Source organism: Arvicanthis niloticus, chromosome 21 (assembly GCF_011762505.2).
Source record: "Arvicanthis niloticus isolate mArvNil1 chromosome 21, mArvNil1.pat.X, whole genome shotgun sequence".
NCBI classification, from domain to species: Eukaryota; Metazoa; Chordata; class Mammalia; order Rodentia; family Muridae; genus Arvicanthis; species Arvicanthis niloticus.
In genome coordinates, this window is record NC_047678.1 from 27647799 (window position 1) to 27675163 (window position 27365).

Here is a 27365-nt window from a genome sequence, read left to right on the forward strand (position 1 = left end):
CGTTCGTGGATATGTACATATATGTACATATATGTACAGGTGTGAGTGTGAGAACATCCTCATGTTGGGATGTGGTTTATGATATATGTTTTTCAGCTCCACCTCGATCACCATACACCCTGCCTTCTGCCTCGCATCCGGCCTGCCCTTCCCTGCTGCTGCTCATAGCACACAGTGGGTGCAAGTCATGGCCCCTGAGGCCCAGACAAGGCAAACTTCCCATCAACCACCAACACTGGCCACCAACTAGCCTACACTGGACCCTCAGCCCAGATGTAAGCTATAGAGCCCAGGCCTGCGTTCCCTCCCCTGGGATCATGAAGACCCTGGACTCTGTGCTTGTTGGGGCCAAAACCAGTGTCCTACAGGGGTAAGGGCTGGACTGAGATATGCACGCAGGGAGCAGATGAGGCCATGGCATGGGAGTGATAGACCGTTCTGGCCTCACCCTTAACCTCTGCTTCCTTCTAGATCTACAAGGACAATCGGAACCTGTTTGAAGTGCAGGAGAATGAACCACAGAAATTGGTGGAGAAGGTGGCAGGGGACATTGAGAGCCTGCTGGACAGGAAGGTCCAGGCCCTGAAGGTAGGCCACTGTGTTGGGAGCCTGAGAACATTAAGGGAAGTCAAGGTGGAGTGTTCTTGCCTGAAGGCAGTGTTCCAACCCTCTCTCTCACCAGAGCACTTGAATCCCTGAATTCCAGCAGGAAAATCAGTAGCAGGCTGTGCTGTGGGGCTGTGGGCAGCCGTGACAGTTGTAATTGGGTTTGGCTGCATGCAAAGTGACCTGGCAGACCTAGGCTGTCCTGCCTCTCCCTCCTGCAGCGCCTGGAATTTTCTCATTCCTCTTGGTCCCCTGCTTGTCTGTGGACGGTGGAGTGAGTACCAGGTCAGAACAGTGGTTTGTTGGTAGAGTCTGCCACTAGGTGGGCTGCAGGATCTGGGGGGGGGGGGGAGGATGAGGATACAGCACAGAGTCAGCTGCAGACAGGGAAGGCTGGAGTTCCTGCTCTGCCCAAATCTTAAATATTTCTCTGCCTGTTCCGGGCCTCCATCTTCCCACTTACACTAAGAAAGGTAGCAGCTCTCAGACGCTGGGTTTCCATGTGTGGTAAGTAAAACCTGCCAGGCTAGCCTGATAAAGCAATCAGACCCCTGCTCACTCCAAGGACAGCAGGTGGGGAGGGCCCCTCACGAGCTACAGAGACATTCATAAATGGGCAAGAGGCATCCATTCTGCCCCTCGATCAGAAGCACCATTGTAGCTGCCCCCAGCCCATGTAGTAGGTAGCAACATCTGGTTGGAAGGAAAGAAGGAAGGAAGGAAGGAAAGAAGGAAGGAAGGAAGGAAAGAAGGAAGGAAGGAAGGAAGGAAGGAAGGAAGGAAGGAAGGAAGGAAAGAAGGAAGGAAGGAAAAGTTTTAATGTGCCCTACAGCATGGATAAACTCAAGTGAATCTCACCAAGTGAAAGAAGCCAGTGACAAAGGCCATGTGTGTGATCCCATTCCTATGATATATCCAGCAAAGGCACAGAAATGGAAAACTAGCTTACTGATTGCCATGGGCTAGTGGGGAGGGGATAGGGCTGGTGAATACAGGGTTTCTTTTGATGGTAATGAAAGTTTCCAAATTTAGATTATGGTGGTAGTTGCATGACTCTAATTATACTAAGAACCACTGAAAGGCATGTTTAATGTGACTGGATTTGCTGTCAATTAAATCTCAATAAAGCAATTTTTAAAAAAAATTAGTACATCCATCCACAACTATGGCCAGGGTCAAGTCAAGACAGCTAACCTAGATCCTCCATATTTAGACCCAATAGAGAATGAGTCTCCTTTTCCAGCAGCTGAACCCTGCTGTCCCTCACAGTTCCTTTGTCTTAAGTGACCTATGTGCATGGAAGAGAGTAGTGGGGCTAGCCTCTGAGTCTAGGGGAAATGGTTCCTAAAGATCTCCCTATGATTATGAACCCAGCAAACCTGTAGCTGTGCCTAGAAAGCCTAGTCTCATCTGATTTGGGGGAATCTCCTGGTCACAGTTATGGGGAGTCAGTTGGAATACAGGCTGTCACAGAAGGGGTCAAAGGTCTCTACCTACGAGTGCCAAGCCATGTCAAGTCTACCCAGCCAGCACACCATACTCATCCCACTCCCTCTCCCAAATAGGACCCCTTTCATCTTGTTCTGTCTCCTTACCCCTTACTCATTCCAGCCCCTGAGTTTGCACACTGCCTCCTAGGTTTCCTGCCCCTCTCCAAGTTATGGAACATGGTTGCCTTATTCAAACTTCTATTTTAAATAAGTTTTTAGTATGTAGCTCAGGCTAGTCCCAAACTCCCAGTCTTCCTGCTCGTGCCTCATGGGCTGAGATGACTAGCATATATTACCATACCCGGCTTGTCAGCCCAACTAGAGGTCTCCCTGACCCCAATACTACAGGAACAGCCAACTCTAACTACAGAGGGGATGGCCAGGGACCTGGAGTCTTGGTCCAACTTTCATCCTGTACCCCACATACTCATCCCTGGCTGAGAGACAGGACAGATACATGCCTTCTCTCCTCTAAGGCTGCAACACCAGCCAGCCCATGGTACACACTCAATGACAAATACAGAATGATTTTTAACAGAAGCATCATGGGAACAGGCGCCCATCTTGGTCAGCCTATCATGAGCCATTCTCATGGCACCTCCCATAGGAAGCCTATGCTACTCCATCTTAGAGAAGGGGACATGAGGAATGGCTCCCCCACATTCCTGAGGCCTGCACTAAGGCTACAAACCCTAGCTGTCCCAGCCTTGTCCGGGCCAGTATCTTCCTGCTACAGCCTGATTCCAGGCTTCCATATCTCCCCAGAGGACAGAAGGACTGCCTATTCCTTTGGTTCTAATTGTTCAAAGCCAGCTTTGAACTTGATTATGTTTTAAATTTGCTTTTAATCAAGTTCTGATCCTTGTCTTCTTTCCCACATTTGTATGCAGCCTGAGCACAAATGAGAGGAGGAGTTTGGGGGGGGGGGGTCTTGACCCTCATCCCCTATTCCATTGTTCCTCCCTCCCTGGACCCCATCCAGTAATCCAATTTAAAAATCCCTTGATCCGGTCTTGAATCTTAATTTGGGGCTTGCAAAGAGAGAACTGAGCAATGCTAGCCACAAGTATTGTCCAATCAGCATCAAGCAGAGTCAAGTATGGTCCAATCAGCATCAAGCAGATGACTCTTGACCTGAAGTCAAGAGTCAGCTAGAAACAGGCCAGATCAGGGCCTTACGAACAAACACAGGCGAGCAGTGGCCCCAGGTTCAGGAACAGTGCTAATCTTTCTGCTCTGGAAACCCTGTCTTGAAACTTCAACTACCCAAGGAGATGAGGCCTTTGTGTCAGGGCTTTCTAGGGTCTTGGGTCCCAGAAGGCACAAGAAGGTGCCCGAGTTCCTATGACATGCCACAAGAACTTGGGCAGAGTTGAAGTATAATTATTAGGTCCCCATCCTCTCAACTGAGGACTTGGCACACAGCCTCTTTCTTGGAAAGGTCGTTTATTCATTAGTGTCCCCCGCCCCCTTCCGCCCACTATTGTCATCAACGTGGCCAATTATGTGGTAATCTCTGTGCGGGTGCTGAAGGCACGGTAGGAAAGGACATGTTCCTGCCCTCATGTGCCCACACCTTTGCATTTCAGCTCCCTTCTCTGTGCCAGTTGTGCGTGTTGCTCAGGAGGCTACGGTAAGAGGATTGCTTGAGTCCCAGAGTACAGAACTACTTGTCAACATCAAGAGGCCATGTCTCAGAAACATAAATTAAACCAAGGCCTTGTAAGAGCTTGAGGCCCCTTCCTTCCCAGGACCTCTGGTTTCCCAACTCCAGGGGCTGTGGTTCACAAAGGACATTGCGTGTCCTTGAGTGCTATGTTACTTACCACCCATTCTTGGCACCTTTGCTATGTGGCAAACCCTCAGAGGAAAGGGTTTGGATGAAGTGAGAGACAAGCCCATAGAGAAAGCTAAGGGACTGTGGCTCACTGATTCTCAGAGAATGGGAAGGACCAGAGCACTCGGGCCATGGCACCCAGGTCAAAGGTGTTACTGTGCATACCAGAGTGGAAATCGGCAGCCTGCTCCAGGAAGCCTTTTGCCTTTGCCTTCCAATTCAGACAAGCTGGGGCAGGGACCTTGCTGGGACTCCTGAACCTAGAAACTCAGACCATACAAACTGGCAATTCCTTCATTTGTGTCACCATTTTATGACCATGTAGCATTAGCCATCTACAGAAGACCAGTACTGAGGAAGAAGAGGGGGCATTGGCTTCCTCTGACAAGGCCTTGACTTGTGATGACCTAGTGACCCTGGACAAATCACCATCCCCCTCACTTTCTTTCATAGACAATGAGTGTTTCTCCCAAAGTCCCCTACAAGGTTCACAAAGGGTGGAACAGAGGGAAGTGCAGCCCTTGGATCTGAGGGTTCCGGTGGGCAGCACCCCGCCATCACTGGCCTCAGGAGAATTAGCGTCATTTAAAGAGTAAAATTAAAAACTCTTCTGTGCACAGTCGCCCTGCTTTTGCCGCTAATGGCCACTTAACCCAATTAAGCTGACGCATGTTGGCAGTGTGGCCGGGTCTGTTCAGGAATGGAGCTCTGAGCTGGCTGTTCAAAGGCAGGAGATAAAGGCCAAGGGCTCAGGGATAGGTTACTCTCTCTGTCAGGAAGAGAAGGTTCCGCCCAGTTTTGACTCAGTTGCTGCTTCCTTTCCAAAGCTTTGCCTAAAGCAGAGTCTCCCAGCACCAGACGCATCTTGAACTGGATCAGTCCTTGCTGCGGGGGCCTGCTCCAAGCCCTGGGGGGAGGACGGGGGTTGATAGCATCCTTGCCCTCTACCCACTAGATGCCAGTAGCACACCGCTCTAACAGTTGTGTCTTCAAGTATAGTCTGCTTTTTCATGGTCAGGTGACACAAGCAATGTGACAGTGATGAACAGAAGTCCCACAGACAGTGGGCAGCAGGGACCTGAGAAATGTGCAGATGCCATAGGGCAGCTTCAGCAAGAGGAAGATTTCCTTTCTTCTAAAGGGGCAATAGGGAAGACTGCCTGGAAGAGGCAGCAAGGGGATGATGGTTGGGTACTGAGGCAGCTAGAGGCCAGTTCAGCTAGACCCAGTGGTGCATTCCTTGACGACAACACATAGGTTGCTCCTGGGAAATCCAGGCCAAGAGTCATCCACCAAGGCCTGGCCTCTAGTGGGAGCTTTGCAAACATTTGTGGAACAGATATGTATTTCTGGGTTCTGCTGGAGCACAGCTTCTGGGGTTCGACTCCAGTTCCGGGAAGCTGAAACAGGCACAGTAATGGCGGGCTGACAGGCGAGGGAGTCTGTAGCACCCGCTGCCTCCGCCCACCCTTCTCCGAGCAATTAAAAGGTGTTTATGTGGGGCTGGCAGTGGCTTCTGCCTCCCTTCCATTATGAACATTAAGAGATCTTGACCCTTCCACTTTCCCGCTCTTGAAAGGAGCTGCAGACACGTGGAGCCAATTAGGCACTCGCGTGGGCGCCAAGGGCCTGAGCAGCCTTTTCTCCCTGATTGCGGCGTTTACAGCTGATTATTCTCCCCTCACCCAAACAGTGCCGCTTCCTGGCAAGGTGCCACCCAGAGGAGCCGGCTGGGGGCCCCTGGGGACAGGGAAGGACTGGATTAGCAAATGGGCATCTCTGGAATGTCTGTCATATGTGTGGCTGGAAGGGAGAAGGGTGGGGCAGGAATGCTGGTAGCAGGAGCCCAGGTGGCAATGAGGTTTCTTCTAAACCACCATTTAGGGATAGAGGTCAGAGAAGGGCCCTCAGAGGAGTAGAATGTGTGTAGAAGCTGATGGCCACTCCACACACACCCAAGCGTCCTTGTCCTTGGAGTCAGTCAGAATGAGCAAGAGAAAGACATTCCCAGTGGATGTGAGAATGGAGCCCTCCTCCCTACTTACATCCAGGTTGGATGGCCAGGAGATCCTGAGATCCTTCAAGACTCCATGCTACCCTGGTGGAGCCAAGAGCTAGTCTCCCCAGGGTTGTTAGAAGGCCCGTGCAGGTATATAGTACAGCTGGAGCATAGGCAAGGCTCCTCCAGGGTCTCTTCATTCATTGGCCTTTACCTGCCCAACTAACTCAGACCTATCCGGCCTCTGGAAATGCCAGGTTGTCTGCTTGGATCTGGTCCTCTCAGGCTCAAGTGGCCTTTGTGCAGCACTCTGCTTACCTGGGACTTGCCAAGACGAGGGCCACTGCCATCCTTCAGCATCTGCCAATCAAAGGAAGGGATTGATGGTTGGGGTGCACCTCTAAGGTCTAAAAGGTGAAACACACACCCTGTAGCTGAGTTCTCCTGGCAAAGGGTTATCAGAAGTGGCTGATGGCTTGTATGTATGGGATGTCTGGAAACAACATTGCCCTGACTCAGAAACAAGGCAAAATGGAGAAAATGACACTGGATGCTCTATTCCACTCCTCAGACAAGGCCTAAGCTCAGGGGGAGACTCCTGTCTATGGGGCCCACTCCTCTGGGACTGATGGGGGTAGGGAGTCCTAGCTGGCAAACGGACAGATCCTAGGAGGTAGAGGGAAAGGACCTACAGGTGCCACAGGGACAAGCCAGACTAATTTAGGATCTCAGAACTGAGAAATTTAATTGATTTTTAATAGCATGTGGCCCTTTGTTCTGAAATCATTGTGTGTAAGGGCTGGGGAGGGTAGCAGTGTGCCAGCCAGACTGATCCTGGCCCTCTGGGCCCCAGATTTCAAGGAGATAGACAGTAACCTTTGGGTGTCAGTGTGCAGATTTGCTACCATGGGCCTGAGAAGTCTAAGAGGACAGCCTGGAGAAGGTGGCAATTTAAACTGAGCCTTAGAGGACAGGTGGGATTGTCAAAGGCAAAAAGAAAGAATATCCCGGCAATGCCTAGTCCAGCACTGGCCCAGTAAGGAGCATGAGCAGAGGGTGCAGCCTGTGCCTCAGTTTCCACTGCAGGGGAGAGGCAATGTGGCAGAGGTGAAGCTAGGGACAGGACTCACTGTCTAATGTCTGAAGTGCTTCATGTGCGTCCTTAAGCATGGTCTGCTTTCCCAGCATGCTCTGGGAGCAGTCTCACCCTGTTTTCTAAGCTTCAAGCTGTGCAATAGCCAGCACCTCCTTGGTGACAGTGGCTGCCCTTGGGAGAAAGCGCTGGTACTAAAGTTGGTGTCACTGCCCTGGGGGTGGTAGACACAGGGGCAGTGAGAAGGACAGGGGACTGTGGCATCAAGTCACAGGATACCCAGTGTTGCAGGCACCTTGTTCAGCTTCTATTTACTGAGTACTGAGAACTTGACCTGTTGCAGGCCCAGTCCTAAGTCACCAGGGACACTGGAGTACAATCTGCTGACAGTGACAGTGTTGTGATGCATGTCACAAAGTATGGAACGTGGGGCTAAGCCTAAGGGACCCAGGAAGAGGAAGATTTAGCCAGGGGAGAGGGAAGGAGAGGGGGAAAGGAGCACAGAAGTTCAGGGACCAGAAGTCGACCTTCAGCCCACCCAATTCACCCTCACTCTTCTGGGATCTTGATAAGGAACCCCTATTCCCAACTTGCATCTCCATGGCTCCCAATGTCCAGGCTCTGCAGTGCTTCCTTCCTGGCACAGGCCTCTGACTGGTGTTTGGGAGGCTGGTCACAGCCGCTGGCCCTTTGTAGCAGCCTCCCTGTGTTTCCTCACTCTGTTTCTCAGCGGATGGGAGTTTCCCTGTGCTTGCTGTGTCAACACCAGCTGGAGTCCAGCTATGGAGATAGCTGAAGACATGAGGCTGCATCCTCCCACCGCCCAGGGACCAGGGCTCTGGCCTTTACCTGGCAGGATCAGGGTCAGTGAGTTAATGGATGTCTTCTCACACACAACCCATGCAGGTCCACAGGAATGCTAAGTGTAATGAGGTGGAGACGGGGAAGGCAGGCTCCCCTGTACACAACCTGGGACTTCTAAGCATATGTAGTATTCAAGGCTGTGAAGCTAAGTACAGGTTTCCCCAGCCCTTTGTGCAGGGTCCCACTGACCTCCCATAACCTCAAGATCCTTCCTTCCTTCTGAGTGTGCCCCTAGTCACCAGGTCCAGCAGCCTAAAAAAGGCCTAAGCAGCAGGCAAGTGACCAGAAGAACAGACGGGTAGTAAGGCAGAAACAAGATGAGGAGCAGAGGCTCCAGGACTCCAGGAGGCCATGAGCCAGGGAAGCTGATGTCCATACAGGAACTATATAGACCTAGCCCAGTGAGAATGAACCACTGCCCCAGGGAGAGTGCCGAGGCTTGTTTCAGAAAGAGATGGGAACAGAAGACCAGAGAGCAACGAAGGGATAGGTTTTCCAGAAGTGTCTTGGAGATGACTCACTGGGAACAGTCCTCTGAGGCAGGACCAGGTACCTGGGTAAAGAGGCAGGTGAGGTCACATCAGCATCCTACCCATATCAGCATCAGGGAATTCTAGTTGGTTTGTTTCTCTGCTTGGTTTCCTTACCTGTGAGATGGGTGTGAAGAGGCCACCAGGTGGGTTTTCTGACTCATCCCCTCTGATTGAGACTCCACAGAATTGTGCCTGTGGAGATGCCTGGAAGGAGAGACTTGGGATTTTCTGAACTTGCATTTGGGGGCCTGATGAGGGAGGTCTCCTCACTTCACTTTGAGATTCTCTGTAAAGGCATCCCAATTGCTTGGCAGCACAGAAAGGTGGCACTGAGCCCAAGGCTAGAGAAAAGAAGGCAGTTTGTGGGACCTCCAAATATTAATCCTAAGATTCATCAGGGAAAAAAAAATTGCACATTTCTGAGCCAGATTTGAAGCAAGCCTTTTTAAATATTAAATATTGACCAAGAGATGGACTTTGGTCAAGACCACTTCCTGGAATTTCCCAGCTGAGTGGCCCCAAGCCACGTGCTGCAGGGGTTATGAACACAAACCCATAGGCCATTGTACTTTCCCATGAAGCTGCTGTTATGTTCCAAAAAAAAAAAAAAAAACCTACAACTCCCAGCATCCCAGGAGGTTACCTGATCCTTGGGCAGGTGGGGCTTATAGGTTAACTTAGGGTATTATATTTGCCCCTCAGAGAACAGGGAAAACGGTTCTGAAAGAAGAAAGAGCCTCAGAATGGTAGACGACCCAGCTGAGTCTAAGATGGCTTCATTGGAAGAGATGAGCAGAGCAAGGTGCCTGAGCTCTGAAGTAAGTAGGTGGTTAGTCTGAAACACAAGAAGTTAGGGACTCACAGGAAATGAGGGTACTCAAGGGAAAGGAAAGACCATCACAGGTGTCAAGAGAGGTGTTAAAGGCCTACATCCTTATGTGGAATAGTGGAAGAATCTTAGAATCAAGTGGGGCAGCACGATGGATTGGCTGCAGTAGGGTAGAGAGATAGGAGTCTGGGACACTTCCTGGTGCTGACGTATAAAAGGTAGGAGATATCAGATAAGGGTAGGCTACATGGTGACACCAAACCCTCAAGAACTCAAAGGCATTGTCAGGAAGTGGCCACTAACTGCCTTTCTCCTAACCACCTTCCTCAAATACTTGCTGGCCTCCTCGCCAAGAGGCAAGCCTAGAGCTTATGGGGTGTAGCAGTCAGATGCTCATGGGCAAGGGGTGGTGAGAGCATAGACTCTCTCAAATCCCAGTGTCTTGCGTAACTTTCAGTGAATGCACACAGTCTTGCCTGCTAGTCACAGGGCTGGCAGCCCTACTGGCTCCTAGAGCTGGGGACCTCAGGGTTCTGCTTCTAGCCAGTTTTTAGATAGGCTTCAGGGTCCTAGCCACTTGGGAGAGTTGGAGCCAGGAGGTAAGTGTCCCATCTATGGACAGTAGTGGCACCCCAGATTTGTGACTATGATCTAATTCAGGGGACCACTGCCCCCGTTCTCTGAGCCTCAGGCAGGAATACCAAGTTCCACAATGTCCCAGTGACACTGACCTTTCCCTGCCACTGACCTGCACACCTGGGCTTCCTTTTATCCAAGTTTCCTCTGCTAATCTCATCTCTCTGGGTGACAACCATGTAGTTAGTTCATTTCGCAAACTATTACATCTGTCATGTTTTCCGTTCACCTTTTTCTCTCCCAGGGAAGGGTAGAAAGGATTAGGATAGAGAGAGACTTCTGGGTATGGAGACATCTCATAGGTCAGCTTTGCTCCCCCTACAAGCAGTGACCCCCCCCCCAGCCTGCTAAGTAAGTGGAAGTCAGTGGATGGGGTCTGAAGACATCAGGGCTCATCTCATGCCAGAAAAAGGGACCACACAGACCTCACCAAGTCCCTTTCTACCCAGGCACTGCCCAACTTGCAGGGCTCAGACTAGTAAAATACATGGTGGTGTTCGCCCAAAATGCAGTATGTGATAGATAAGGGTGTGGTAGGGCAAGGTGGATGGAAGTAGGCAGAGGTGGTGGATGAGCCCCCAGCTAGAGGATGCTTGGAGCCATCCACGATGGACAGGATACTACATGTAGAACTCCACAGTGGGTAATCTGTGCCTAGGCCCTTAGCCAAACAGGATATCTCCAGACCAGCTTCATTGTCCTGGGAATCAGAAATGTCTGGGGTTAGGCAGAGGGAACAGTTTAAGACCTCAGTTTAAGCTGATTGGTTGTTGGTTAGTTTTATGTTGATATTGTTTTAAAACGGGGGCTTCCTAGGTAACTCAGGCTGGCTTCCAGTTGGTGATCTCTCTGCTTCAGCCTCCTGAGTGTTAGTAGTATTAATGTGCCATCATGCCCAGCTTTAAGCTTTTAATCAGAACTGTCTCAGGCCAGCCACCAGAGCTGAGAGCCCTGTGTACCCATTCCCCTACTGAGGCTGCACAGGGTCCAAGCCCACTGATACTGTGCAGTGTACAAGGCAACTGGAAGAACTGGTTGGAGCCTTAGCTGGCATGGCCTACTTTTCTGCTCCCTGCCCCCCCTTGTCTCCCCGCCTTTTCTTGCTGTGATTCCCTCGGGATGTGAATCCTTTTAAACTTTTAATTAAAAACATTCTCTTTTCTCCCTTCAAGGTTTACTTCCCCGTGATTTTCCTCTTAGAAGACAGGATGGGGGAAGGCAAGGAGTGGAGGTCAGGACTGTCTGGGTCTCCAGTGGTAGATCCTAGGAACCAGGCCCTAGCCCCAAGGAGGCTGCCCCGCCCATCGCCATAGCTTCTCAACTCTGCCAGGGGAATAATTTCTAGCCATGTTCAATGTGGAGCTTCTGGGGCCTGTGTGTGCCACCACTCCATCCTGCATAGTCATTCAGAGGCACAGCATGTGCCCATCAAACTGGCCAGGACTTCCCTGAGTAAAGCAGCCTCCTGCTTCTCCATGAAGGTGCTGTTAGCTGTGGTGGCCTCAGGGTCATATGTGAGTCCATGGGTTGCAAACTAAGGGAGTACCCACCAAGCAAGTTACAGCCCAGGGCTGATACCAGGAGTCTCAAGGTCACCAGTGAGGTCACCAAAGCATCACATGTCAAATTCCCAAGTTAGAGCTCAGGGGCACGTTGTCAGATCTTGGCTCACAAGATCAAGGCCCCGGGGATGCTGAAGATTCATGTTCGTGACATCAGGGAACCAAAACAGAATCTTTAATCACAAGACTGGAGGGGGATAGTCCGGCTCTTTCTCCAGGCAAGTGACCTATTAGTCTATGCTGACTCTAGAGGGAGATGCCACCATGTCTCCAGGTCCCTGCTCCACAATTAGAATTGTTTAAAAGCTCATCCTTGGGTCAAACCATGATTGTACTTGCTGAACCCTAAGTGGTTCCTTGTCCCCATCGCTAGAGAATTTTAGTAGGCACTCTCTCCCAAAAGCTCACCCTAGCCCAGGAAATGGAATTGAGTCTCCACTCATATTCCTAGTACTTCTCCACATCTCTGCAGTTTGAGTGGGTCACAAACTCACATATTTACCCAGGGATATCCAAGTATTACCCTGAGATGCTCCCAATAGGTTATTTATCTCTTTGCCCTCAAGGCAGAGGGCCTCCCATATAAGTCCCTAGATGTCTAGAAACTCCAAATACAAGCCAGGCAGGCCCCAGCCACGAGAGGACAGAGGCATTACCAATGTATCGAATGTCTTTAGAGGACCCTCCCCCCACCTCCCTCTCTTACTCCCATCTGAAGCAATGGCAATAGTCCAGGAGGTCCCAGAAAAGGGTCTGAGATGGAAGTGTCAGCCCCGTGGAGCTAGAATCACACACACACACACACACACAAACACTTGTGTGCATGTGCACACTCACTTGCCTTCTATGCTGCCCTTGACATCCCTCCCGAGACACACTGTGTGCCTCCTGCTTAGTAGATCCCTGAGAATACCCCAGCTAGCCTGTGAGTGAATGCTAAAGGGGATATCTCTACAGGAATAGGGAGTTAAAGAAACTTGGGGATCATTTAGGAAAGGCAGAAAGCAAGTATGGCAGCAAATGCCTGCCACACCAGGACTTGAAATGTTGAAGCAAAACAATTAGAAGTTCAAAGTCAGGTTTGGAGAGATGGCTCAGTGGTTAAGAGCATTGACTGCTCTTCCAAAGGTCCTGAGTTCAAGTCCCAGCAACCACATGGTGGCTCATAACCATCTGTAATGGGATCTGATACCCTCTTCTGGTGTGTCTGAAGACAGCTACAGTGTATACATTATATGTATATATGTATATATAATATATACTATATACATACATACATATGTATATATATGTATACATGTATATATGTACATACGTATATATGTATAGATATGTGTGTGTGTATATATATATGTGTATATATATATACATACACACACACACACACACACATATATATATATATGTATATATATATATATATATATCTTTTTTTTTTAAAGACATCCTCAACTATTTGGTGAATCTGAGGCTAGCCTGAGCTATTTATTACTAATAAATAAATGAACAGGAGCTAGGGAGACAGTTCAGTTGGTAAAATGCTTGCTGTGTAAGCATGAGCACCTATGTTCAGAACCCTGGCACCCATGTCAAAAGCCAAGCAAGGTGGCACACATCTGTAATCCCGGCAGTAGGAAGGGGGAGACAGGAGGATCCCTGAAGCTTGCTGGCCAAGCAGTGTAGCCAATTGGCGGGCTTCAGGTCCAATAAGAGATCTTACCTCAAAAAATAAGGCAGCGAAGGGTTGAGGAAGACAGGTGTGCCCTCACACACACACACCCACAAACACCAGAAAAGAAAACAAACCAGAAGGGTAGGGAGGGGCACACAGTAGGGGATTATAGAGGTTGCACAGGGCAAGATGACAGAGGATATTGGAGCCCTGAATGTCAGACTTGGGATTGAGTCCAGGCATTGGAATCCTGGCAGCTTCTTTGGAAAGGCCAAGATCACTCTTAAAGACTTGGTGAGTACCTACTGTGTGCCCATGAAGGCCATCCAGTCCTGCTGAGCCCCAGGCAGTACCTGCTTGCTCTACAGGTATTCTGTGGTTCTAGGGATGTAGAGTCATAGGAAAGGAGCCTATGTGTCCCTCTTTCTGGCCAGTGGGAGCAAAGATATGGCCTTGCCTCTTGCAATACTGCCGTCTTCTGGCTCTTCTGTGGGGGCCCATTAATTCAAGGATGGCAGTGTTCTTCCTCCCCCTGTTGCAGATTTCAGTCTTCCCTAAACCCCATTATGACAAGCTCCACTCATTTATTTATTCTCAAAGTATGCTAGAAAAGTCTAGAGAGCTGGGAGGGCCAAGCAAAAGCACTGTCCAGCCCCTCCAAGGTTCCTGCTGTAGCACCCCGGCATTGTACAAGTTCCCAGGTGAACCTGGTTTGGCACCACACACACATAGATAAAACCAATGCCTATAGGCTCCATTTCCAGGAGCCTCCAGACCCCACCACCGGCTCCAGCAACCCTTCTGCCTTCCTAGACCTAACCTTGCCTCCCATGGTGCACCTCTTCAGCCACATCTTCTTATCCCCACCCCCCCCAAACCCCTCCACCTTCCAGGGGTGTTTCCAGATTTGTTTTAATAGCACATGATGTTTCTGGCCAGGAAGCATTCAGAGGTAGGTCACACCCTCAATCTCAAGAGGCCCAACCATGGCCCTATGAGAGAACAGAGAGGAACCCGGTCCCAGCTGACTTGAGAAAATCTGGTCTGAGCCTGGGTTGCAGCACAGTGGCAAAGGGATTGTCTAGTGTGCGTGAGGTCCTGTATTCAGTCTCCAGCACTGGGGTGGGGTGGGGGGACTGTTCAGAGTGGGCTGTAGCCACAGCAAGCAAGGGTGCAAAACAAGGGTGACTGAGCTGAAGAGGCCCAGGTATGAGATGGAGAGGAACAGTGTTCTGGACAGAAGGAACGGTCCATGCAAAAAGATAAGGATATGAAAATGTATCACAAGATACAGACATTCAGTGTCCCCTGTCTCATGCCTGTCTAGGCAGGCAAGGCCCTTCTACCCATCCATTCATTTGTTTATTTTAAGAAGAAATAGTTACTGGTCCCTGAGACCATTGTGATCGAAAGGGGAAAAAAAATACCCCTGCTCCTCACAGAAGGCTGTTGAGCCTGTTGGAAAGATGGCAGAACAGAAGAGTTAGGTCCTGTGAGCTCACTAACATGCAGGCACTTCACAAGCCCTGAGGGGAGGTGTGATGGAGGCATGTTAGAGCCCGAAGGAGGAGCTAGCAAGGTCTGGGCCCTGTTTCCATCAGTGTGTCCTTATTTGGTATTTGGTAGCCCACTTTCAGAGATTCTTGTTCATGGGAAGGCCCCTGACAATCCAAGTGTATACCCTTCATTATAAAAATGGCAGAACTGCAGCCCTGGGCCTGGGGCTCAAGTCTCTGGCGCTCCTGTAACAGGAGTATAATCCTATTGGGGATGCTTTTCCATATCCAAATTCAACCTTGAAGAGGCTCCTGCCTCTCTGCAAAGCACTTACTACAGCCCAAAGTTTGAATTGCAGACCTGAGAGGCTTGTTTTGGGGCAGAGCCAGCCCTGGCTAGATACCCTCAACTGGGGACGCAGGGCATCCACTGGCCCTCCATGTACCCCCATAGAGTGGCAACATGATTCGTAGCTTGTCTGTCATACTATAGCTCTGAAAGTGGAGACTGCTGGCTCCTATGCCCTACGCTACCCAGAAGACCTTTCTGTTCGGGGGGCATAGAGCTTGCCTACCTTGTGTGGTGGACCAATGGCTGGCTTTCCCTCCTTCTCAGTGGCCCTGAGGCCATCCGTCACTTACAAATTCTCTTCATTTCTAAATAAAATGATTTGTTAATTTGAGTGAGTGATCGCCACTCGTCCAAGCCTCTTTGCAGGCCCAGGAACAGCTTGTGGGCTCCCGGAGCCCCACGCCGCAGGCCTGGCGCAGACTTGCAGGGGTTGTTTTCGATTTAAATGTGAATTGAATGAGGAGAAAAATGTTTCTCTTGGCAATTCCATAGGAGCTCGCTCTTCTGACAGATGTTGGAGTTTATTATCCCATCGGGCTTGCGTTTTGTCGAGCAGAATTGCTAATTATTTCAGAGGCCCGGCCACAGCCAAAGAAGGAAAGGAGGTGGGAGGCGTGGCTTTGGGCGGAGTCTGTTGATGGGCAGGTGCTGAGACAAGAGGCCCCTGGGGGCCCTCCTTGAATCTGCAGACATTTTGGATTTGCCCTGCCTGTCCACCCCTTGGTTTCTGTTCTGTGTGGTACTCTGGAGGAGAAGCAAGGCCTTTTGTACCCGCACTGCTTTGACCTTATGGTAAAATCTCTAGAAGGTCACATTTGGGTTACGAATTGCTTGTGTCAAGTGGGTCCACGGGTGGCAGGCGGGGGTTGAAGGGTGTACATATCTTTGGATCCACGGCTACGTGTAGGTCTGCGGGATTTAGTATACCCGTGCGCTATTTCAAGTCACATAGCCTGGTGTGGCTTTGTGAATCTGATATATATTTGTGGGGCATGGGCCTCCAGGTATACTTGGGCTGCTATTGGAAGGCGAAGGAAGCCTTGGAAGATACATGGCCATAGCGGACTAGACCTCAGGAGGAATAGGCCAGTACCGGCCATGGCACCATTCAGATGCTTCAGAGAACCCCAGATTCCAATGAGGGAAATTGAATTAAGAGGTGGGTTTTGAGGTAGAAACCCTGACCTCTGGTCCATTTCTAATCTGGGCCTGAGCCTCAGTGTGACTGCACACGGCCGTGGTCTGAATCCACCGAATTGTCTCTTACACTGGTGGATGGGGGTCGGGGGGTCGGGGGGGATTGATGGTGGCAGTTCTCTCCTGACACTAGGAATGGGGGCATGGCAGTTACCTTCAGTGGCCTCTGTAAACAGCCTCTTCCTTGGCCCCTCCCCCAACCCCCATCCCGAGCCAGCTCAGTCCCCACCAGAACCTTACCATCTTCCCACCCCCTACTCTGAAGCTCAGGCCAGCTAAAGCTCAGCTCCCTAGGTTTAACATAAAGGCAACAGCAGCTGGGCAGGATTTTATAACCCTAATTAACACAAGATTCCCTGGGGTCTCAGCTCTAGAATCCTGATGCAAAATGAGACCTGCAGAGCACAAAGCAAGGAGGGTCCATTGTGGAGCCAGGTAAGCAGGGACAGAAAGGCAGGCTTCCCCTACCCCACTTCTGGGCCCCTGGTAGCCCTAAATGGAAGACACTAAGGAACAGGGAGGGGTTCCCAGCCACCCTCAAGCCAAGATTGTGCCAGGCATTTCTGATTGACCATGTGTCCCTGGGAACACTCGGTCTCTCCTCTGTATAAAACTCCACCTTGACATCCTTCCATTAAATAGGGCATGTTCAGAAGAGAAAATTGCTACTATTTTCCTCTCTTACTTCACTGTCATCAAAAATTGATCCCATATTGCATCCTTATTTCAAAGAACGAGCTAAAAAAAATAAAATAAAAATTCCCACTCCTCAGAGCAGCAGCTGCATCAAGCTTTCCACCCCCACCCCACCTCCCCCCCCCAAAAAAAAAAAACAGAAAGAAAGAAAGAAAGGAAGGAAGGAAGGAAAACGTGACCCATTGTGGGAAGGGTGCCTGCTGGCCTGGCTGGCCCAGGCCGTCCTGACTTTGGGAGGCACGTGACCTGGCCTTGCGGAGGGCTGGGCACTCAGCTGTGCGGGCAGAGGGGGTTTCGATCTGCTGAAACGCAGTGGAGAATGGGGGAGGTTAATTTGGATCTAAATGGAGCGATTCGTTATCTCAATAAGAAGCTTCTCGTTTTCCAGGGAGACGGCTGCGCCTGCCAGATGCTGGCCTGCCTGTCTAGTCGGGGTGGTGGCTCGGCACAGGGCCCTACAGTCAGTCCAACCTCACCTCGCTGCCTCTGCTGCCTGCCTGACTGGTGGAGGGAAGATGCTTTAATTGGGCCTATTCCTCAGATCATTTGGCAGTACGTTGAGTGGTTTTTCATATACAATATGAATAATAAAGACAGGGCAAAAAGGACGAGATAAGATGCTGGGGCCAGAATCAGGCACCTGGCCTAACTGAGCAGACAGGCCACCTGAAAGCTAAGGGGAAAAAAGAGATATCCAGGGTTTTGTATTTTAACCAGAGGACATTTAGGTCAATTCTCTTGGGAGCCTAGTCTAACTTGCCCGGGTGGTGTTTGGGTCTCATGGGATGGTGATGGAGTGATATGGAGACAAGTGAAAACTCCTCCCCTGTTCTGTGAATTCTGTGAGGTTGGGTCCAGATCCCACTTACCCTTTCTGTGTCTCCAGCACCCAACACACACCACAAATGGTGTTGGCCGTTAGCAGTAAGAAGAGGAGCCTTCGGGGTCACCTTTTCGTATATCCCTCATTGTAGCTTTTGTTGCAGCAAGATAACACAAAACAACATGGTTAGAGGCTAGGATGAAGGCCAGAGAAGAGGACAAGTGGTGGACAGATTGAGGTGGCATTGAAGAAGAGAACCCCTGGGTAAGAACCAAGCAGGCCCTAGCCAGGAAAGCCCACTTGGCTGGGCCTCAGTGGCAAGGGCTGAGACCTGTGTGTCTAGGAGCCAGCGCTCAGTAACCCCTTCACCTCCATCCCCAGCACCTTAGAAACAGTCAAGCACACAATGGTAGTTGTTTGGCCAAATGTTAAGACCCAGATACCATGCAGGCATATGTACATGGCTGTATGCTCTCCCGCGCTCACCTGTGCACATATCCCCAAGTCTGCACACATTCACATATGTTCATATGTGCACACTACCTCTTTCTCTGACTCAAAACCTATCACCCCCAGGATGGCAAATCCGAGGGCCACAAAGTCAGGATGAAACCCCTCGCTCACTCTCAGCTAGCCACAAACCCAGCATCCCCTTGCATCCCTCAATGGAGAGCCAAGAGACCATAGTCACCCCCTTTCCTATGGAGGTGGCCTTGGAAGTAAGGTAGCAACATAGAGCGCCAGAGAGTTGGAAAAGACCTTACCCCAGGAGTGGTCTGGGCAAAGCAGTGGGCTCTGAATGAGGTGACCTGGAGGCCTCTACACGGGCTGAGGCTGAGTTGACATGTAGAGCTCCTAGCTCTGTGGGTTCAAAGAAGCAAAGCAGACCCTAAGAATGAGCATGTCCCAGGCAAGCCTTACTGCTCCCCCTTTGCCTTGGTTTCTCCTCTGAAGTGAGATGAGGACAGCATTTTCTGTAAACCCTTTATAGATGTGCGCAGATGGTCTATGCTGCCCAAGCCAGCCCATGACTCCACTGTGTCCCTTCAGTGGGAAGGCCCTGGCAGGCGGTGGCCTCTATCAAGACAGAGCTGCTGGGGGCTGGAGAGATGGCTCAGTGCATAAGAGCATTTGTTGCTCTTCCAGACCTGGGTTCAGTTCTCAGTCACATGACTGCTAACAGCGGTCTGTAACTCCAGTTTCAGGAAATCTAAGGCACTCTCTTGCTCCGGTGGGTTCTGCACCCATGTGATACACAGACATAGATGCAAACAAAACATGCAGACACAGAAAATAAAAATGTAAAAAGACCAAACCATTGCAGCTGCTTCCACAAGGCCAATGACCAACAACCGAACTGTAGCAGTGCACCCCAGTCCCGGTCCCTTGTGCCACAAGGGTCCCAAGCGGTGCCTATCAACAGAGCACTCTTGAAAGAGGTCTTCTGGCTGACCATGGATAGAACACAAAGCTTTATGTACCTTCTTTAGAGCTCCCTCCTCCTGTTTTTTATAAACACACGCTCTCAGTATGTAGCTCTAACTGTCCTGGAACTCACTATGTAGACTAGGCTGGCCTTGAACTCAGAGTTCCTCCTACCTCTGCCTCCCAAGTGCTGGGGTTACAGACATGTGCCTCTACACTTGGCCTTCAGGGTCCTCTTGCCACCTCTGGCGTTGGTCTATCCTAGGAAAGAGCGTGGGTCACCAAGATCTCCTGCCCCTTGGGTCTCTTCCCGGATCCACGGTGTTCCCCTATTCGTGTTACTGACCCATGGCCAGCTGAAGATCCCGTCTTCCTCTGAGGAGCTTCAGAGTTTCTCTTTAGCTAATCAGTGAGGGTGAGGGACATGCCCGCACAGCCCCTGGGAGAACCCCTGCTCTGCCCACAATGAGCTGTGACTGGAAACTGAGTGCTTCTGAGCCTCAGCTTCATCTGTACAATGGGGTGAGGATGGATATGCTTTGGGGTGTTAGTGAGCAGCACTGAGGTTCGGTGATGTCATCACCTGTTGCAGCCCACAGTGCCGGCGCTGAGTCTGATAGATTTTCTTCCAGGTGCAGGAATTCCTGAGGCCACTCCCAGCCCCACAGATCCCTCACTATAAACTCTAAGCACTGGGATTATTGGCATGTGGCTTGACACCCAGCTCCTTTGTGGGTTTTGTTTTGTTTTGTTTTTGTTTGTTTTGGCAATATAATCAAAAATAGATACTTCTATTTTCCCATTTTACAGGGAAGGAAAATTGAGTCTTGAAAAGCTGAAATCTCTCTGTTAGGATGGATGTGAATGCAGTGTGGGGTCTTCACCTGGAGGATATTTCTCACACAAAGTCCAACCCAAAGGGCTGAGAAAACAGAGGCTGAGCCAGCCTGGATTTAGGAGTCCCTTCCTTAGGCATGGCATAGTGGAGAACTGACTCTTGGACCCTTGTGCCAGTGGGTGGGGGAGCTGAAGTCTGAATGGAAGTTGAGATGGTATAGATGCCCTAAATAGGCAGGTATATGCAGCACGGTTACCACCCCACCCTCTCCAGCTGGTACCAGAGCTATGTGGCGGTTGCTAGGCATCTGTAGGGCCCAGGTGGGGCCTACCTGTCATAGAGCGGCCACGCAGCATGAGGTAGGCACGAGGCCCAGGCAGGAGCAAGGCCGCCTCCGCCTGCCCGCCCTCCTCTCACTTGGCAGCAGCACACAGAAGCCATTAGCGCCTGGCAGTCCGTGTCCCACAGCTCTGACAAACGCCTTAAATGTTGTCGCCACGGCTCCAGCTGTCCCGCCGGCCGCCTTTACTCCTTATAATAACCAAGTGTCGAGGCTGATTGCAGCAGCGGGGCGCAGCCAGTATTCAGAGCAGCTTTTACGCTGGGCGTTTCCACCTGGCAACCAGGCTGTGCCCACCCTGCCTTCCACCTCCAGGCCTTTGTCTGGTTGTCACTTTTGCCAAGGCGCTCAACATGACCCCTGGGCAGCTGGTGCCCAGCCGTATGTCCAGGGTAGTACCCACATTGTAACCACCAAAGCTAGTGGGCAGTCTCAGGAATCCACTCAAAGCCACATCCTGGGTGGAAATATATGGCTTCAATTCCCACTCTTCCGGATGACCTCTGTGGGGAGCCCCGGCTTCACCTTGGTCCAGCTTCATCCCTTAGTCTTGTTGCCAGGGAGGCAGAGAGGTCAGAGGCTGGTGCTGGCATGGATAAAGAAAGGCATACTCTGGTTAGGACTCTGCCATTCCATCGCTGGGTAGTCTTGGGCAAGTGGCTCACGCTCTCTGAGTCTTGGTCCCCTTGTCTGTAGAACGAGAATACTAGCTGGGTTCATAGAGCTGAGAGGAAGGATTGGGCCCCAGCGGAGCGAGGCGTGGATGAAAATGAGCAGCTCTGTGGAAGAGGCGTGGCCATGTGGTTTAGCACCCTGGGCCTTAATCCTAGGGAAGAACAAAGGTCTAGGTCTAGCTAAGCTGCTCACCCTGCTGTGTTCCCATGCATCTCCACATCACACCTCTGTCCCTGCAGAGGCTCCCGCTTTGGACCCCCCCCCCACACCTTGACCATCGGGTTTCATTTGCTACCCTCCTTCCTAAAGCCATCCTGGCTTAGACTAATCACATCCTCCCCCTTGGGGCTCCCCCTTGGGGCTTACCTTCATTCAGTCTTGCATCAAACTTATAGAAGCTCCATGTTAGAGGTGAGGTAATTCAGACTCAGCAGCACCAGCCCTCCATGCCATGGGTGAGCATCCTGCATCCTGGTCACTTTAATAAATGGAACCCCAGGTTCTGCTGGAACCATGGTGTAAACTAAGTCCCTTCTCCCCAGGGCCTCTACTTGAGTGGATGAACACCTGACCTGAGCTGTAGCCTTGAGTGCTCCCTTCCTGAGGCACCAAATATAAGCATTCATATATAGTATTCAGGCCCAGTTTGGGTTGAGGATGAGGTGTCTGGTCACTGGATCATTGGGGTCAGTAACTGTGATGCAGCTCACCAGGAGACTTGAAGTGAAAGTGAAGGCCGCCACAGAGTTGTAGTGGTGGCTGTGGTAGAGGTGACACTGGCAGTAAAGGTGGCAATGATGACGATGGTTGTAGTGTCGATTGCGGTGGATGATAACGGTGACAGATAGGGACGAAGTTAGTGATGAGGACGCTGGTGGCAATGGGAAAGATACCAATAAAGACACTGTAATAAGAAAAGGTGGTGGCAGTAACAAAGGTAATGTTGCCTGTGAACATGGTGGTGGTGGTGGTGGTGGTGGTGGTGGTGGTGGTGGTGGTGGTGGTGGTAGTAACGGGTAACAACTGTGAAGACAGAAGCGGAGGGTTGGTGGAATGGCAGTGACACCGGAGAGGTGGCAGGGCTACCTGGGGAGAGTATTGAGCAGCCTTGACCCATTGATGGGTCGTGCTCCAGATGAAGGCAGAACACGGTGGGGCTTGCCTGGTTCTTTTCTTTTCTTAACCTCCTGTGAGCACAGCCTTGTGGGTAATGAGATGCAAATTGACAGAAAAGACAATGAGCCAGCCTGCGGCCGGTGGGGCAGCCTTTAGAGTCAGACTGATTGCCTTCGTGCCAATTTGCATGGCATTAGCTGTACACATCTCTGCCAATAGAAGTTTGTGCACTTTATCAGAGGTCACCTGTATGGTTACAGTCTATGAGAGGCCATGATCCCAGACCACAGGACCAGTGCAGGGCCACCCTGACCCTAAGCTAAAGCAGGGCTCCAGTATGTAGTTCCAAAGGGTCTGGGGCTGTGGGAAAATACAGTGAATTAAGGGGCTTCATGGCCAGCCAAGGAGAAGTCTCACAAGGGCTAAATCTAGAGGTTTGCTTTGGTCAATACTACATGTCCATCTAATCCTGAGGCAAACAGAGGTGGCAGAGGTAGAAGAGAAAACTGGCCCTGGTCTAGCATGCCTCAGTATAAACCCAGCTTCTGTCCCTCAGTGGCATGGTGGCTTGCAGTCCTTCCAGGCCTTGGCTCCTCCAGTGTGCTGTGGAGCCAGTAGGCCCCAACTTCATGGCCTCCACATTAAAAATGATGATCACCTAGTAAGGCCTTCTCTGTGGTGTGCTTGGCAAAAGTGACGTAGGTCCATATTACATGTTGCAGCTCTCTGAACACTGTGTCACTGTCACTCAAGGCTCTGCCTGCTGTTTGCTTGGATTGTGAACTCAGAAGGACTTAGGTACAGTGAGTGTCAGGTCAATCAATATCTAACTGAACCCTACTGTCCACATGCCCGCCTTCATGTCTCTATCCAGGGTCCTGAAAGTTTTCTCCAAACCAGCCTTAGGTCCCTGGGGCCCTTACTCTCTGAGCCTGCAGTCCCTCTGATCCAGCATAGACCCTGACTTCATGCCATGCCCCTTCTGCTCTAACAGGCAGAATGGGACTGGGGCTCTTGTCCTTTGCCCTCTGCCCTCTGCCCTCAGCCCAGCCTGAGCCCCCTAGGCACATCCCAATGCCTGTCCAGCCCCGCCTCCCTCTTCACTGTCCCACTCCTTCTCCTAAGGTTGGGCCTAATCAGAGCTAATCAGAAAATTATGAGCTGCCTGATTACTGATTAGATTTCTAATGTTAATAGAGTTGAGAAGGGCCTGCTCAGGCTAGGTTTCAGGGAAAAGTATAAAAATAACATCGTGAGAAGAGAGCACAGTGGCTGGGTGAGGGCTTTAGCTAGAGTTGGTGGCCCAGGCGCAGCTTCTTGATAGGAATACTTTCCATAGCACGAGGTCTGCCTAGCACCCTAAATTCTGCCAGTGAGTTTTCAAGCTCAGGCAGTTCTTACTGTAAGAGTCCTCTGGCAAGTTCTGTGTTCAGTCCAGTTGGGAGAAGTTAGGCGGAATGCAATGAAAAACTTACTGGTGATGTACCACACAACAGCAGAGCTGTGGTCACTGGCCTACACATGCCTAGCACAGGCCAAGCATACAGGAAGTGCTCAGTAAACATTTAGTGACAAGAGAGCAGAGAGCCACATTAGTGCCTTTCCTCAGGAGCCACCACCCTTCACCTTTAACCCACCCAGTGATCTCTCATTCACTTCCTTGAGCCCCAGTGACTGTTAGAGACATCTGAGTAGACATTGGGGGGTATCATGGATGTGTTAGGAGAATATAGTGGTCTGACCCAGGGCATGGGATGTCTGCTTCCTAGGGATTCCATGGTTCCCAAGGACTGAACTCCTGAACTGATGAGGCATGTGTGACAAACACACTCAGCTTCAGATTCCAACAGATTCCAGTGGCTCTCCTCCCTGTTTCATCACTGACTTGACAGGAGCAAGTGACCCTGTTGTGTCTAGATAGGGGTTGGCTCCCTGAGAGACAGGATCAGCAATCCTGTCTGCATGGTGCTAGGTGACACTGTGCTTAGACTCAGCCTATTGCCCCTTCTCTGTCATCTTGGATCTCTGTTCTGTCATCAGTGCCACTGTGACTTGATCTCTGCCATCTTTGTTCCAGAGAAACCCAGAGTCTCTGAGTCAACAGCCCTCTTAGGAAACCTCCCAGTCTATCTCTGACCCCACTGACCACCATAGAAGCCTGAGGTCACACAGTACTTTTGGCTGAGCTGACCCATGTCTAGTATGGAGACTACATAAATTCATGAATCAAGTCCCTACTCAGAGGATAACATCTGGGATAGAATCAGACATGATATACAGTGATGTGAACCCAGAAGGATCTGGAGCCTAGCCTCGCAGAGAACCAGGCTTGCTGAAGGGCATTGGTAAACACCAATTCTAAAAGAAATACAACAGGCAGTCCAGGCTCAGGGACCAAGAAAACAAGCGTGTAGAATGTAAGTGAAGGAGGGTAGTGTTCAAGTCACAGTGGAAGAGTGACATCCCTATTAAAAATGACAACAGAGCCAGGTGGATCTGTGAGTTTGAGGCCAGCCTGGCCTACAAAGTGAGTTCCAGGACAGCCAGGGCTATACAGGAAAACCCTCAGTTGGAGGAAAAAAAAAATGACAACAGGATCTAAATATGATGATATACCTGCCCATAATCTCAACCCAGGGAGCAGAGGCAGGAAGATTGCCTGGTTTATGTGATGAATTTCAGCTAGCCAGGGCCACATAGCAAGACACTATCTCAGAGACTACAAATTAATTAATTAAAAATGCAACAGGGAGGAAGGGTGATCAGATCATTCAGAAAACACTGGTATAGACATAGGGGCCAATGTGGCATAGGCCTGTAGAGATGGATGCATTTATGCCAGACACTTTAGTTATGGGGGTCTGAGGTTGGGTTTAGGGGTTCTGGAAGTCTTATCAAGATGAAAAGGGGTCATCATTGGGATGGCCATCAGAAGAGATGGTACAGCTTGGTAGGCTTAGATGGTGACATTTTTCTGGGTTCCTTATATGGCAGCAGCAGGTCAGAGATCAGGCCAGTGTGTTGGGGATAATAAACAGCTCTCAGAGAAGATGGTACCAAAGAGAGGGACAGCCCATTGGCACAAGGTGCAGAAGTCAGATCAGGCCAAGGTTAGACTGTCAAGTACACTGAGGAGTATGGAGGGAACGGTCATCAGAGACAAGGGAAAGGGAAAACCAGAACCTGGGGATTGTGTCCAAAATGAAACCATATCTGGTGTTCTTTCTAGACCCACTCTGTCCATGTCCCCACAACTTTGAAGGACTCTGGTTCCAGTTATACAGGTGAGAAACAGACCAGAGAAGTGACAGCAATTGCAGCCTCAGGAACACAGGCCTCCAGGGTGGGGGTTGGGGGTGAGAAGGGGAGATAATATTGTCACCCACAAGCACGTGTACACACACAGACACACACACACACAGAGAGAGAGAGAGAGAGAGAGAGAGAGAGAGAGAGAGAGAGAGAGAGAGAGAGGCCTGCATTGTCTGTCTCAAAATGTAGCCTGATGAGAGGGCAAACGGCACCAGTGTGCTCCATGGGCAACTCAGATGATGCCATGCTTCCATGATAGCCCTCCCTGATGCTGTCTGTGTGGCTTGGTAAAGGTTGAGAAGTATGGATGAATACACTATGTCAGAACTCAAAGGAAGCAAATCTGCTCACCATGGACTAATTCACCTGTAGAGATATACAGGTGCCATGCTGGGGTTCAGGCAGGGTGGGGAGTACAACGTTAGGGCTTCTCATTCGTTGGCACCCTTAAAGGGTTAGGCAGGGATAGACATCCTCTCGAACTGAGCCCCTTCAGTCTTGGGGTGCATGAGATGCAATCTCAGTGCTGCTTGGTGGAAAATGCTTATCTACAGCGGGGATCTGAAGTCAGAAGTTGGTACCCAAACTCCAACCTAAGGCTGCTTATTGGATGTAGTGGTTTATTTCTTACTAGGCACTCTCTAGGCAGGGTTAGAAGTTAGGGTTAGGGTTAGGGTAAGGTTAGGGTTAGGTCAGGGTTAGAGAATTAGGGGTTAAGGTTAGGGGTTAAGGTTAGAATACTTAGAGATAGTATAATGATCAGGTGGTCAAGGACCTGTGAGACACCACACACACCACACATACACCACACACACACATACATACACGCGTGCGCACACACACACACACACACCGTCAAGAGCCCTGTGTGGTTGTCTAGGTCTATCCCCAGCCCTCCTAAGGTAGCCCATTGCCGTGTGTAACTCTTCAGAGGGTCTACTCTCCCCTGGGTCCTGGAACCTGCCTTGGAAACTCAAGCTAATCCCAACAATATGTGCTAAGCCACAGACTTCCCTTTCCTCATCCTGAGGATGCATTTGGCTGCCATCCAGTGACACAACCCTCTCTTTCTGTGCTGACCAGATTGTCCGTTAAAGCTAAAGCAATCAAACCAGTGGAACTGATGGCCACCTGTGGGTACACATGCCTCCTCTGCTCCCTCGGAAGAAGCGTCTTCGAGCTAATAACTTTCCTCTTCTTAGTGTTAAAATGCACCATTCCCCCTCCCTCCCCTTCTCCCTCTCCCTCTCCCTCTCTTTCTTTCAACATACGTATTACAGGACAATGTATTTTGCAACATATGTGTCTTCCCTAGGGACCCAGTCTTTAAGGACCCAGTAATTTTCTGGGGAAATTTGTGTGTTCCAAAATTCACCCCTTGGGGACACCAGATAGGGCCATGGTCTTGCCTTCACCCCCGCCCCCATCTCCATCCCAGACCACACTATATATCTTCCCGTTTGTCCTGGAAAATTGAAACATATATTGTCTCTCCCAGATGCCACATAGAAGTTTGAGCATCGATAACCAAGCTGACGTGGCCCACAGGGACCTTGGGGGCCTAGGCCAGAGGTAGAGAAGCAGCTTCACACCTGCAGAGACCACCAAGCACTCTGATGAGTTTTTCTGTGTTACATGTGTTCTGACCTTTTTATCAGAAAACAAATCCACTTTACTACTTTATATATTTTTAGCAACTCATGCCGTGTATGTGAGTGGCCTGTGAGGGAAAAGGTTAGGAAAGCTGTCGCTGTCAACAACCGCAAGCCCCTTTCCTGCAGCACTGGCCTTCCCCGAGGGTGTTTGCTATTTGGCTGTTTTGGTTGCTGGAATTAGGGTGAGAGGTTTAGGGTTTGTTTTCCATTGTTCTGGTGGCAATTTTATCTTTATGTTGGAAGCAGAGTTGGATGGATGAAGGGAGAGACTGATGTGTCCCCATCACAGGACACCACATGTAAGCTATGGGTCTGGCTG

The 27365-nt window shown here is 50.4% G+C and overlaps 1 protein-coding gene and 1 long non-coding RNA gene across 9 annotated transcripts in view; one reads left to right on the top strand and one right to left on the bottom strand.

Annotated features, from left to right (window-relative positions):
* LOC143435435 (uncharacterized) overlaps positions 1-8826 on the bottom strand; it is a 38871-nt gene extending 30045 nt beyond the window's left edge. Inside the window, exons 1-2 of the long non-coding RNA XR_013105746.1 lie at positions 8537-8826; positions 6251-6292 (exon numbers count right to left, since the gene is read on the bottom strand). This is a non-coding gene — a long non-coding RNA (uncharacterized LOC143435435). The remainder of the gene's footprint in view (positions 1-6250; positions 6293-8536) is intronic.
* Cacna2d2 (calcium voltage-gated channel auxiliary subunit alpha2delta 2) overlaps positions 1-27365 on the top strand; it is a 132054-nt gene that overhangs the window by 65319 nt on the left and 39370 nt on the right. For all 8 annotated transcript variants that reach the window (XM_076918112.1, XM_076918113.1, XM_076918114.1 and 5 more), the window contains exon 3: positions 472-588. In XM_076918112.1, coding sequence (XP_076774227.1) covers positions 472-588 — 117 coding nt within the window. The remainder of the gene's footprint in view (positions 1-471; positions 589-27365) is intronic.